The sequence below is a fragment of the Camelus dromedarius genome, chromosome 14 (assembly GCF_036321535.1).
Source record: "Camelus dromedarius isolate mCamDro1 chromosome 14, mCamDro1.pat, whole genome shotgun sequence".
Lineage (NCBI taxonomy): Eukaryota > Metazoa > Chordata > Mammalia > Artiodactyla > Camelidae > Camelus > Camelus dromedarius.
Window position 1 is genome coordinate 62,455,949 of NC_087449.1, and position 14,595 is coordinate 62,470,543.

Here is a 14,595-nt window from a genome sequence, read left to right on the forward strand (position 1 = left end):
ACTCCTGCAAATGGCCACTGAGAACTGTCAGCTCAAATTTTCCCAATGGTGAGCAGAGACAGAGAGCCCCACCCTCCCCCCAAACCTGTCTCTTCTACTGCTCTGCCTTTAGAGATGAGAAATGATTCTAGAACCTGGAGCAAGAGGAGATGGCAACCTCCTACTCGGCACCACCCACATCAGCAACAGGGCGTCCCCGGTGGATCTGCATGATGGTGGAACCCACACTCTTAACAACTGCCACAGGAAGGAAAGACGGTCACAGCCCTTCAATAAAATGGACCACAGCATTCAGAATCCTGGTGGAGCAGGGGAAGTACAAGAAGCCCATGTCAAGGGTGTTTAACACTCCATGGAAACCATCCTCCATGTGATGCCAAGTAACCGGGACCCCCAGGTCCTCCAGCCTTTTCTTGTACAACAGCGAGTGGTCCCGGAGAAGATCATACTCACAGCTCACGATGCAGGCTTCGGGGAGCCGGGACACCACCTCGTCATCCGCAATCAGGGGCGAGTTCTGCACATCCAAAACGAGGTTTGTCTCCAGATAGGCAGCCTCATTCAGGGGCTCAAGGGGTATTTGCAGGTAGTCTCTCTTCTTAAACCTCTCCTGGAGGTTTTCTGCACCCAACCACTTTCTGTACTTTTCCCAGACTTCGACAGGCAAGTGGGCACCTTTCAAAACCGTGCTTTTCCAGGAAGGGCTGATGTCCAGGTAAGCAAACCAACAGTAGAAGGCAAAATTCAGACTGAGCAGGGGAACGTTCTTGTTCTGCGCATAGGAAGGGGTCCGGAAATCCAGGGCCTGGAGAGCAGCATAGATCAGGATCTGAGCACGGATCTTAGGAAGATCTGAATTGTCCACAAGGTTTTGACAAATTATTGTTGCCAAGCCCCCTCCTATGCTGTCACCACAGACTACCACCCGGGCTGGATCCACCCCGTACATATTCAAGGACTTCAAGAACAGGACGGTGACCGCCATGCAGTCCTTTACGGGCACCGGAAATGAATGCTTGGGCAATCTGCGGTATCTGAAACGGAATCAAGGAAGACAGTTTACACGCACCGCCCCCACAGAGCCCAAAACACCTGTCCCTAGCATTCTTCGGCCCAGATTTCTTCCCCTAACCACTCATTCGGAAGCCTGAGCTGACGAAGGTAAGGTAGGAGGCTGAAGTGAGGTGGCAGAGACAAAGCTTGCAGTGCCAGGCGCCGTGGGCTCGGTGAGTGGTAGTTGCTATTTCCACTGTCTCAAAGTCAACTGAGGGGACAGGCTGTGACCACGAGATGACCTTGTCATCCAGCCATGGGTGAACAACTTAGCTGTCACCAAGGGGATTCTCATCTTTCTGAACCTACCTGATTGTGCTTCCCTAACTCAAACCTGTCCCTTGGGTTTATTTTATTTTATTTTATTTTATTTTATTTTATTTTATTTTATTTTATTTTATTTTATTTTATTTTCATGAAGCCACCACCACAATCAAGATAGCTAACATTTCCATCCCTCCCCAAGAGATGAAATTTTCAAATTCCCAGTTTATCCTTTCTTACCCCCTTTAACCCCTGGTAACCATAAGTTTGTTCCTTATGTCTGTGAGTCTGTTTCTGTTTTGTGGATAAGTTCATTTGTGTCCTTTTTTTTAAGATTCCACATATAAGGGGATATCATATGGCATTTTTCTTTCTCTTTCTGGCTTACTTCACTTAGAATGACAGTCTCTAGGTCCATCCATGTTGCTGCAAATGGCATTATTTTACTCTTTTTATGGCTGAGTAGTATTCCATTGTGTATATATACCACATCTTCTTTATCCACTCATCTGTTGATAGACATTTGGGTTACATCCATGTCTTGGCCACTGCAAACAGTGCTACTGTGAATATTGGGGTGCATGTGTCTTTATGAATTATATTTTTCTCCAGATATATGCCCAGGAGTGGGATTGCTGGATCATACGGTACATTTATTTTTAGTTTCTCAAGGAACCTCCATCCTGTCCTCCATAGTGGCTGCACCAATTTACATTCCCACCAGCAGTGTAAGAGGGTTCCTTTTTCCCCACACCCTCTCCAGCATTGATCATTCGTAGACTTTTTAATGATGGCCATTCTGACCGGTGTGAGGTGGTATCTCATTGCAGTTTTCCTTTTATTATCTTTTTTAGGGGGGAGGTAACTAGATTTATTTTTATTTATTTATTTATTTATTTAATGGCTCATTGTAGTTTTGATTTGCATTTCTCTAACGATTAATGACGTTGAGAATCTTTTCATATGCTTGTTGGCCATCTGGATGTCTTCTTTGGAGAAATGTCTATTTAGGTCTTCAGCCCACTTTTTCATTGGGTTACTGGTTTTTTTGATATGAAGCTATATGAGCTGGTTGTATATTTTGGAAATCAGCCCCTAGTCGGTCGCATCATTTGCTAATATTTTCTCCCATTCTGTAGGTTGTCTTTTCATTTTGTTGATGGTATCCTTAGCTGTGCAGAAGCTTTTAAGTTTAATTGGATCCCATTTGTTTATTTTTGCGCTTATTTCCATTACTTTAGGAGCTGGTTCAAAGACACATTGCTGTGGTTTATGTCCAAGAGTGTCCTGCCTATGTTTTCCTCTAAGAGTTTTATAGTATGTGGTCTTACATTTAGGTCTTCAATCCATTTTGAGTTTATTTTTGTATACGGTGTCAGAGAATGTTCTAATTTCAGTCTTTTACAGGTAGCTATCCAGTTTTCCCAGCACCATTTGTTGAAGACACTGTCTTTTCTCCACTGTATATTCTTGCCTCCTTTGCCGTAGATTAATTGACCATAAGTGCGTGGTTTATTTCTGGACTTTCTATCCTGTTCCATTGATCTACGTGTCTGTTTTATAAGCAGCTCCAGGCTCTCCTGGGTGGAGATTCTAAGCAGTCCACGTTTGCTTGGGTCCCATGCTCACAAGGTTTGTGGGAGGATCTTGAAGGCATATTCGTGTTTAAGAGCCACCATGCCCACTCTCAGGCCCCATGCTCAGGCCGCTGCCGTGCAGGTGCGCCAGCCTGGCAGTGCCAGACCCTCTCATTTTTCAAGAGATTCCAGAAATCTGGGGTTGGTGAGAAATTTCACCATTTTAAATGCTGGCCTCAAATTTTAAAACAAAATTTAATAATAATAATAATAATAATAATAATAATAATAATAATAATAATAATAATAATAATAATAATAAAGAAATACTCTGTGGACTCAGCAAACTGTTTGCCAGCCATTTCCATTCGGATGCCCCTAGTCTAAGCTACCCTGGGTTCGTCCCAGGACAACAGTGCTTTAAATTCCAAAACCTTGTCTCCCTCGGATTCCTAAAAGAACTTTCCTGCAGACATTTGCTAGTATATTCTCCTGATGATGTCTCGGTTTAGCCCAGCCAGAATGGTAAGGTATAGAGTGGCCAACAAATGGATGAAGGTTTCCATCCCACTGCAGGGGCAGTTTTGAAGCCAAGAATTGTAATGAGTTTCTCCAGGTCTCTCTCCCTCATCTGGGACTGACTTCTGTAATTTTTGTTCTAGACAATTAGCTGTATCCCCACCAAGACGTTGGCAATGGAGAGTTCCTTACAGCACGTGCATTTAAACAAAACTGCAGGAAAAGCTTCATCAGGAGTGTGGTTCCTCCTGACGTGATATGTGTCCAGTTTGCCTGATGTGGAGGCCCAGGGAGGGCCACCTCCGGTCTCTCCTGGCCCACATCCACCAAGCCCTTTTCAAGGTTCCAGGTTGGGTGGTGACTCTACCAGATCAGTTAGAAGAGAGAGGAGATTTTTAATTTTTCTTGCTTCCTTCGGTGGATCTCCCCTGGGTGGACCTCCCTCTCTGGAGCACTTGGAGATGACGTGGCAGTGTTTGAGGTCATCCTGGTTACAGCACAGGGCACCATGGGTATTTAGTGGAGGGAGGGACTAAGTATCCAGAATGTACAGGGCTATTCTGCTCAGTGAAGTGTTCCACCCAGATGTGCACTGGTTGTGAAGCTCTGCATCTGATCTGCTTAACAAAGACCACTCCCCACCCAACCCCTCTGCCAGCTGCAGATTTCCACCTCCCCCTCGTCATCCCCTGGTGCTCCTGGCTTCCGGGCACCTCCCCATCCTCCTGTCTACTCACTCGACTGCTAGAACCACCGAGTCAGTCTCTTTGGACAAATGACAGCATATATCATGGTAAGTTCCTAGAAAATAAAACGTTTGAAACATTCATGCTAAGAAAGTTAGTGGGCTTCCTTTGCCAGCCATCCTCAGCTGCCCTTTCTCACTGATAACCACGATGGATAGAGAGCCTGGGGTTTGCAAATTTTCTCCTAAGTGTCTTTCTTCAGCCCTCTTCTCAGCCATCTCACGATTTCTCCTCTGTGACTCTGCCTGAATGGCTTTCTCTAAGACCCCCTCCCCAACCCCATTGATTCTACACTTCATTCCCAGTATCTGAGAAGCTGTCTGGCCGTGGGGCACAGTGGTGCAGTGGGTGAGCTCTGGATTCAGACCCGAGTTCAAATCTCAGATTTGCCTCCTTTTAACGTGAGCTGAAGGAGTACGGGACAAGTCCCTTCACCTCCCTGAGGCTCGATTTCCTCACCTGTAAAGTGGGGGTAATGATAATAATAGGGCTTTGGGGGCGGGGGGTTAAATGGGATGGGATGTGAAGGGCTTCCACAGTGCCCACCATGCCAGTATCACTATTAGTAGATATCAACCAATAAACATTGACATTTACTGTCATTGATTATGCAGACCAGACCAAAACCCTGGTTGCATTAAATCTCTTCTTCTCAAAGGCTACAGCAAAGGGGCCTTGGCAGGCCACAGACTGGAAAACACTATCACAGTGGTTTTCCTCCCATATCCACAGCGGGAAAATGTTAAGATAATAACACAGTTTCAATTTTGTGGGTTTTTTCCCCCCTTATTAGTTTTCCTCAAATCTTTGGTCCTCCTGTCTGTCTGTACCAGAATTTGTCTCAAGCAAACCTGACAGGAAACAAAATGATGTGCTTTATTTGTTTTCATTAAAAAAAATCCTCTTTTCCAACTAAATAGAGGAGGTGAGTGCACAGCATTGTGAATGTACTAAATACCACTGAATTGCGCACTTTATTTTTTTGGCGGAGGAGGTAATTAGGTTTATTTGTTTTATTTTTAGAGGAGGCACTGGGGATCGAACCTAGGACCTCGTGCATGCTGAGCATGCGCTCTACCGCTCGAGGTATACCCTCCCCCCCGAATCACTTTAACATGGTGCATTTTACATTATGTGGATTTCATACACGTGCATACACATGTACGTAGCTACACGTACATGTACATATGTACGTGTGTATTTTAGATGTAGATATGCAGACATATGTAGCCTTACTTCCAGAAAGAGATCTATACACTCCGTCTCTTAGCCAGCTGAGTGATCTGGCCCTGCTAACTGCCCTGGTGTTCCCTGGTCACAGTAGGGGCTTTTAGCCCCGGGAGAGACGACAAGGGTGTCGCCTCCTGCTGGAAGCTGGTGTCCACCCAGCTCTGCTCTGAGGCTGTCATGCTGTGGGTGCGAGGTCTCCGGGAAGGACACTTACTCAAGCTCCCCAGGACGGCCCCGCCGCCGTGGTAGAACAGGATGCCGGGCCGGAGGGCGTTTGAGGACGCCTTGGGCTGGTACAGCCTCACAGGGATCGTCCCAAACTGGAGGTCCTTGATTTCCAAGTCCGGATACTTCTTAAGCGGCATCAGATCGTGAACAAAACGGACAAACTGGGGCATAGAGCAGAGCCTCAGTTTCTCGAAAATCATCCCCTGTTGGTGAGATAGGAAGGAAATGTGGAGGAAAAGGTTTCAGCGTTTGCTGGGCCCTCTGCAGGGCGGCTGGAGGGCAGACTGGCCCGCAGCCCTGCTCGTCTCCCACGGTGCCTCCATCACACCTACAGAAAGTCTATCCACCTGCCCCCATACCGGCCCCCCTCCAGCCTCTCTGCCAGACGCCAGACACCCCAGTCCCCAGAGCCACGTTGCTGCCCATCCCTTGAGGTTCCCTCTAACCCGGAACACCCCCACCTCAGCCGGGCCTTGATGTCTCTTCCCAGGGAGGCCCTCCTGGATGACCCTAGTCAACACGGCCATCCTGAGCATTTGTCGCCATTTTTAAGAGGTGATAACTGCATGATGGTTACATCTTTAAAAAGAGGTGGGGAGCAAGCAGTTCTTATCTTTTAGAGGTAACTACTGACATATTTTCAGACAAAAGAATACAATGTCCAGGATCCACTCTGTAAGAAAATGGGAAGGAGGGAAAAGGCGGGGGACAGGTGAGGTGAGTTTGGCCGGAGTCGATAATCACAAACGCTGTGGGGTGTGTACCTGGGGCTTCTGGGCAGCGTTCTGTCTCCTCTGATATACGTCTGAAAGTTTGCATGATAAAAAATAAAAATAAACAAGTAAAGTAAGCTCTCCCCCAGGCACTCTCTTTCCAGCAATTTCTAACCTTTTCCGGGCCAAGGTCATTTTAGCTTTTAGTGAAGCTCGTCACAGAATACTTTCGAATACTCAAAATAAAATACGTGGGATTATTCAGCATTATTTAAACATAGATATTAAAACATTAGAGTGTGTGTGTGCTGTAATGGCATACCTTCTTAGCACACGAAATAGCACGACCTCGTGGCTGGTCTAATACTATCATAATCTCCAAGGAATGAGGCACATACACGATTTTTTGCAATGTCTACAGCAACTGTAATAAGCTCTGAAAATATCCGCGATCCCTCTAGGTGGCAAAGTCAAGGGTACCATTGTCTCCTTCATTCATAATGGAAGAGAACACTACATTTGCATTCGAGGTCAGTGAAAACGGGGCCATTTCCTCCCCGTCCAAATTCATGGACCCTTTGCACCCGGTTGCCCTTGGAGGCTCTGGGAACTCCAGGTGAAGAGCCCTACCGTGCTCTGCTGCCCTGCTTCACCTTCCTCACAGCACTCACCACTCTGCGCGCTGATTTATTTGTCCTGAGTTTGCTCATTCATTGTTGCCTCCCCACCTCCCACTGCCCGGAGTGTCCACACTCCCTGCAGGCAGACTCAGTCTGGGACTTCATTTCTCTCCTCCAACCTTGATCCTCAGAGCTGGAAATGGAGGTTGACACACAGCAGCGGCACACCACATCTTTGTAGGAAAAAAACGAAGCAACAAATAGCAACACGGCTAAGATTTATGGAAAGCTCATTCTGTGCTAGGCAAGTTGACACCCACTCCAGACAGATGAACTCATTGCTTCCCCACCAAATGCTACCAAGTCGGGGTCTATTATTTCCCCCGATGTTGCAGATGAGGAAACTGAGTCAATGTATTTGGAAACCTGGAGTGTAGACTCTGAGAGTCAAGGCCAGGAAAACCACAGGACCGAACCCTCCCAACTTGTGAAAGCTGACCTGCAGCTTAAGAAAACTGGTCCCTGGGTTCCCCCTCAGCTTCTCCTCCACCAAGGGTTTTCATGAGAACAGGCACCTGCAATCACTTCTCATTATCTAAGAGACTTAAGAAACATATTTTCTATATTCAATCTCTGTCAGCCCTCTGGAAAAGCACAGTAAATCCTTACTGGCAACATTTACACAATTCTCACCACAATCCACTTACAAGCATCTGATTCAATGACACACACCAGCAACAGCAAGCAGAATCTGACCATATCACAGAGAGAGTTTTCCACTCCCCAAACCATCTTCTAAACAGTCACATTCTGTAGTTTCGCTCATCTGTACTAATTCACTCATTTGCTACGTGTCTCTCTGTTATTGTTGGCTGGTTCTAGGTAGCACGTAGGTAGTAACAGGGGTCCCCAGATTCAGAAAAACGTATTTTTATCTTCATGGCTTTGCAGAGTGGAGGGTGCTGTGAAAAAAGTAAGACAGGAAGCAGGGTGGAGTTTCTCTATAACTTGAGAAAGTGAAGCATTCTTTGAATTGTGTGGCTACTAGCTCATCCCAGCTTTGAGAAACATCAGGAAGAGGTTAAGAACTGTTACCTATTAGAAATTATTCGTTTGATAAGATACTGTCACTCTCCACCACCATGAATGGACTGTTTCTTCAACTGGAAGCTTCTGGAATGTGTTTTTCCAAATCTCTCCTTAAACCTCAGGAGGAGGGGACAAATAAAACCCCAAACTCACCCATGTCACCAACAGCTGCAAGAGGCAATGGAAGACCCGCAGTTTCACAGGGTGGCCGATGGCTGCTGGGATGTCTGCAGTGAGGAAGTGGCTGCAGACCACCCAGAGCCCGACCCCCACGGAGAACACGCAGGCTGTGGCGAGGACCGGGAGCAGCAGAAGGACCGCCATCCTGCTCTCTCCACCATGGGAGAGGCTGAGAGGAGGCTGTGCTCAGGGCAGGCTATTTAGGACACGGTTGGGAGCCAGCAGACCTCCTCCTCTTATACATCACAACCGGCCCTCACCACCACCCCATGTCCTGCAAGCATTGGTCCAGCCAGGTGAGTCACAGACTCAGGTGAGGACCTGGTTCTAGGACAGGGCCTGTGCAGAGAAGCGCCTCATGCAACGTGACCCAGCTAGGAAGGAGGGCTCTGAAATCCCAGCTTGAATCCTGGCATCGCTCCTAGAAATGGCTTTGGATAAGTCACCATGGACATTACAAACACTGCCCCCTTCCACCTGCCCTCTGACCTCATCACCACCTCCTAATTCCACTCTGGCTGCACTGACTCATCCTTAACCTGTCCAGGAGGCCCCAGGGCCTTGGCACTCACTGATCCCTGGGCAACATTCTTCCCTCGGACTTCAGCTGGCCTCAACCCCTCCCCTACTACAGGTCTCTGCTTAAGTGTCCCCTTCTGAGTGAGGCTGTCCCTGGTCACCTTATTTCACATTATAACTCCCCACCTGCCCTCCTACGCACACCACACCCCCCCTGCTAGCTCTGTCTCTGTGGCTTTTACCGTTACCTGAGACACCACATGCCTTAAGTTTTTGTTTATTGTCTCAAACGTAACCTCTGTGCACGGGAATTTTTCATTTGTCCTTTGCTTTAACCTCAAAGGCTAGATCAGGATTCGGTACTGAGTGAGTGCTCAGCAAATTCTATTGGATGCAGGAATGAATAAACAGTCTTTGTCTTTTTCATCATAAAGCAGAAACAAAAAACCAAAACTGAGCTCACCTGCCTTTCCGGGTCGGGAAAGATTGACATCAGTGTTCAAAATCTCCCCTAAAAACGAAGTCTCCCATCTGCAGTAAAAATGATGGTGGCTGTCCTCTCTCCCCCTGCCCTGCTCCGGCATCAGAGCAGCAGTTCTCAGATAGGGGGGATTCTGCTCCCCAGGACACATCTGACAATGCCTGGAGATACCTGGTTGTCACAGCTCCGTGAGGGGCAGGGACTGGCGCTGGCAGCTCTTGGATCGATGCCAGAGATGTTGGGAAACACCCCACGGCACACAGAATGGCCCCCACAACAAGGAGTCGTCTGGTCCAGAGTGTCAATGGTGCTGAGGTTGAAAAACCCTGCATTAGCAAGACTTGGATTTGAATCCTGGCTCTGCCGAATGCCCGCGTGCTGCCCATGAGCAAGTTACACTCTCTAAGCCTCGGTTTTCAAATCTGTAAGGCGGTGAGAGTAGTAATAGTGCCCCCGTGGGGCTGTCGGGGGCGTCAAAGGCACCGTGTCTGTAAGCGCCTAGCATGAGCCTGGATGTGGGGGCACTTAATAGACGTCCGTGAGCGAGGCTGAGACACTTCTACGTCTTCCCCAGACCCCTTCACATTCCTCGTGGGTACACATCACAGGTACACAGGTGACAACACTTTCTAGCCCCTGCTGCCTCTGGAGGGACCACACGATATGTTCTGGCTAGGGGGTCTGAAGGACAGTGCTACCGCCCCCTCCGGGCAGAGGGGCAGAGGTCCACGTGATCCTCCGTGCTCCCTCTCTCCAGCAGGGAGGGACTCCTCGTGGCTAAGCCTCACTGTGACGGGGCTTGGATCCCCTGTCAATCTTGGAGGTGAGATGCCAGGAGGGTGACCCAGCCTGTCAGGGGTTGCCTGATGGAGGTACCCAGGTTCGTGGTGGTAAGCTACTGAGATGCAGGATCATTTGTCAAGGCTGCCAGCCTCCCCTGAGTGGCATTGCCACGGTGGCAGCAGGAAAGCTGCAGAAAACTTCTGCAACCCCAAAGTCTAAATTCACCTGAATTCTGCATGACTCTTGCTTATTTCCCTGTGCTTCTAGCCCTTGACTACGAGACACTGGACTCCCTCCCAGTGAAGTCTCCGATCCTGATTTCCTGAGCCCCGCATCTGCCACCATCGGAGGGGAGCAGACTGGTAGACCCCCGGGAGCTCTTGCAGCCCTGCCCCTGAACTAGCCCGACAACACCGGCCAGTGTAGTCACCCTCTCTGCTGGCAGTTCCTTCGCCTGTCCAGTGAAGCCGAGGTCCCTGCGCCATGCCCGGTGCTGAGCCAGACCCTCTGCACGTGCTAATACACTTCGCTCTCCCATCATCCCTTTCGGTAGACCCTACTCTTGTCCCCATTTTATGGACAAGGAAACTCAGCCCCTGTGAGGCTAAGCTGCTCCCTTCCAGACCTTGTAGTGGGGAGGGCAATAGCTCAGTGGTAGAGCATGGGCTTGGCGTGCAGGAGGTCCTGGGTTCAATCCCCAGTGCCTCCATTAAAAGAAATACATAAATAAAATTTTAAAACCTAACTACCTCCCTCCAAAAAATTTGTTTTAAAAAAAGAAGTTGTAGGGAGACCTCACAACCAAGCAAGGCTCTTCTCAGGCCCCTTATTTTGAGCAGTGCCAAAACGCCGATGAACAAAGGAAACTCTCAGCAAAGCTTGCTTACTACATCTCGACCAGTCTCCCATCCAGCGCCTGCAGAAACTTGACTGGACAGGAAACAAACTCAGCAGGAACTCCCAGCTCATTGCGTAACTGCGGCCGGGTGACAAATCTGTGTTAGGGTTAAGGTTTATTTTACAGCGATGGAAACAAATAGTCCATCAGGTATTCAGACTTACTGATTTTTAAATATCCCCTTTTTTTAATTACCTAAGTAATACGCTTTTATTCTGGTGTATCACCATCCTGACTTTTTTTTTCCATGCTAATGAAGCTTAAGCTTCAGGGTCCCTCGTCTGTAGGAGAGAGCTGGTCAGGCATTTAAATAAAACTATCTGGAATTTTTGTGATGTTTGTGATATATTCAGCTTTTTAAAATTTGTAGTTTGCTATGCTTTCTCTTCTCGTTCTAAATACACACACACTTTAAAACCTAAATTGTAGTCATAATTTTGCACTTCTTTTCTTGAAGAAAACTCTCAAAAGTGTATACGCCCCGCAAAGCTTGGATCCAGCCCAGGGTGGGTGAGTGTGTGTGTGTGTGTCTATGTGTGTGTCTCTGTGTGTGTCTGTGTGTGTCTCTGTGTGTGTCTGTGTGTGTCTCTGTGTGTGTGTGTCTCTGTGTGTGTCTCTGTGTGTGTGTGTGTGTGTCTGTGTGTGTGTCTGTGTGTGTGTGTGTGTTTAAACAGGAGCATATAGGCTATGTCCTTTGTAACCTGTTCTTTTTACTCAATAATTTTCCATACCAATAAATACAATTCGATGACATATTTTTCAGTGACTATAGAATAGTTCGTCACTCCACCATCTGTATGTGCTATAATTTAGTTCACCAATCCCCTGTTGTTGGACATCTGCATTGTCTCTGGTGTTTCATAAGGCTTTCCATATCTCTCAATTATTTCTGTGGGACAAATCTCTAAATGTGGAATTGATGGGTCAAACGTAAGAACATTTTCAGGCTTTTCATACATAACTAACAAGCTACCTTCAAGGAAGTTGTTTCAATTTACACTCCGACCCAAACTAGACCCCCAGGTGATTTTTCCTCTCCTCTTGCCAACACTGAATATTACCACTGTGTTTAAGTTTGGCCAGCTTTGATGTCTTTTTAAAATTATCTCTCAGTGTTGTTTTAGTTTGCATTTCTTTGAATCTAATGAAGTAGAACATTGCTTTGTATTTTATCCATTATTTGACTTTCTTCTTTTATGGATTCATTTGAATTGACTTTGTGTGTTCATAATATATGCTTATATTTTTACATTAACTTACACATGCTCTTTATATAGTAAAACATTTGCTTTGTTCTTGAAAACATTTTTTTCTGGTGGTTTGTCTTTTAACTTTGTTATTTTTCTGCATTGATGTTCATAATTTTTATGCAGTGAAATCTGTCATCTATTCTTTCATTATGCTTTTAAAATTCTCTTTATGGGATATGAAACTGTGTGGCAATGATTTTGAACATGGAGGATTTCCCTGTCAATATATAAATGCCTGAATTTCACCCCAAAATGGAAACTACAAAGAGATTGATTACTAAGAGAGGGATTGGAAAGTCTGTTACCATTGAGGTTTATAAACATTAAAACATCTGCATGACCAACAAATACAGATGCAAAACTTATGGCATGAGCATGGCAGTGTAGTTTCAGTATTTTTTCCCCTTTTTTGTCTGGAAATCATACAAAAGGACAAAGAGAATGAGGGGATACAGAAGTATAAATCTAGAACCATTTTTTTTCTAGATATATTAGTTAGGATGAGTAATGCTAGCTGCTATAACAAATGACCCTCATATCTCAGATCTGGATAGAATACTTATTTCTCTTTCAAAGCATAGACATTTGGGTGTGTGGTGAACAACCATATCGCGTGGTGATTGTAGGATCCAAGTTCCTTCCATCCATCTGTCTACCATCCCCCGGGACCTCACACTGCTCCACCCTCCACGGCATGCTCTATAGCTCGTCAGGAAGCTGAGGAAAAGAATCCTCATGTGGGAACACATGGAGGAGAATTTAAGGGTCAGGCCTGGAAATCCACTCCAATGACCAGAATGCATTCGTGCGGCTTCACACAAATGCATGTGACCCTGGGAAATGCAAACCTTCCACGGACCTAGGATGAAAACAAAATGGAGCTTGGTAAATTCACAGGACTTTCCCACCACACAGCCTTCCTTCCCCTAAGCAGGAAATGACCGGGAATTGGAAATCTGGGGAAATGTCTGGGGAGCAAAGGTTAGAGGAGGGTCAGGCTTTCTGTAAACAGCAGGTATTGCAGGAAGCCTCGGCTGTTGGTTTCTACAACGCGGAAGTGACCGACTGGAGGACACCTGGAGTCACGGGAAAACTTGGAGTCTTCCACCGACTCATGCCCACATGCCCATGCTCAGCTTCCACTGAGAAGAACAGCTTCGGTCTCTAGGTGCCTTCCAAACCTTATAGGAAGCTTTCTCGTGGGCAAACTGGACTGTTGGTGGTAAGAGAGACTGGGAAATGCTACTGTCCTGTTTCTAGCCCCTGAACACAGGAAAGAGCACAGAAGGGCGGCAAGGGTGCTGAGTGCCAGCATCTGGCCCGAGAAATACTCATTTGACCATGACGTCCAGACAACGTGAAGCCCAACCAACTGCCCAGGAGTCCACGGCCCCCGGTCAAATAGGCTTGCTTTACACCGTCAGGGTCCCTCAGTCCTCCTGTGCCTTCATTCAGGAACTTCTAGCAGTCTTTTCCTTTATGTATTTTGTCGCAAGGTTCTTTGGCACAGAACTGACATTTATGGTGGAAGCCGCCTGTGTCGGCTTGCTGGGGCCGCCGTGACAACGCACCACAGACTGGGTGGCTTAGCCAACAATTCATTGCCTCACAGTTCCAGGGGCTGGAAGTCCAGAATTAAGCTGCCAGCAGGGCTGGTTTCCTCTGAGGGCTGTGAGGGAAGGGTCTGCTCCGGGCCTCTCTCCTTGGCTTGTAGATGGCTGTCTTCACCCTGTGTCTCTTCGCATGGTCCTCCTTCTATGCACGACTCTGTGCCCAAATTTCCCTTCTCCATAAGAACAGTAGTCACATTGGATTCGGATCCACTCTGATGACCTCATTTTACCTTGATTATCTCTGCAAAAAAAAAAAAAAAAAAAAAATCCATTTCTAAATAAGCTCACAGCCTGAGGTACTAAGGGTTATTTTCAACATACGAGTTTAGGAGGATGCAATTCAACCCATGATTAGCAATATCGAATAGTATCCCTTTAAATGTAAGGTTTCCTGCCTTAAATCCAGTTTGCCCAAAGGCAGAAGCGAGGAAGTATTTGGGGTACATCTTCCCCCTATGTAAAGGGGTCCCTAGAAGAGTAACACTCCATGTTCCCTCGACTTCCACACTCATTCCTCCAAGGGGAAGAGAAGTAGATTTTCCCAGCGGAGATCTTGAGACAAGGAATGGGGTGTGCTCATCTGGCTGTGGGATCTGCAGAGAAGGGACATTCTGGTCTCTGTGACAAGGTGCCTACAGAGAGAGGTGTGTGTGTGCCCAGTGCTGCCTGGGACCCAGTTCTTAATATCAGGCAGCACACCTGCCCACACACCTAAACCACGTGCTCGGATAATCAGCTTTATCAGACAGAAAGGTGATGTATCAGTCAGGGTCCCGGAAGGAAAGAGATGGCGTACTCATGCTACGGAAAAATGTGTATGTGGATCCTAATC

At 47.0% G+C, this 14,595-nt stretch overlaps 1 protein-coding gene across 1 annotated transcript; it reads right to left on the minus strand.

The window, feature by feature from the left end:
• Positions 1-259: 259 nt before the first annotated feature.
• Positions 260-8,363, minus strand: LOC105107045 (arylacetamide deacetylase-like 3). The gene is made up of 4 exons (XM_011000866.3): positions 8,193-8,363; positions 5,604-5,820; positions 4,151-4,214; positions 260-1,034 (listed from the first exon to the last, which is right to left on the minus strand). The coding sequence occupies exons 1-4, from the start codon at positions 8,361-8,363 to the stop codon at positions 260-262; spliced, it is 1,227 nt and encodes a 408-aa protein (XP_010999168.1).
• Between the last annotated feature and the right edge of the window lie 6,232 nt (positions 8,364-14,595).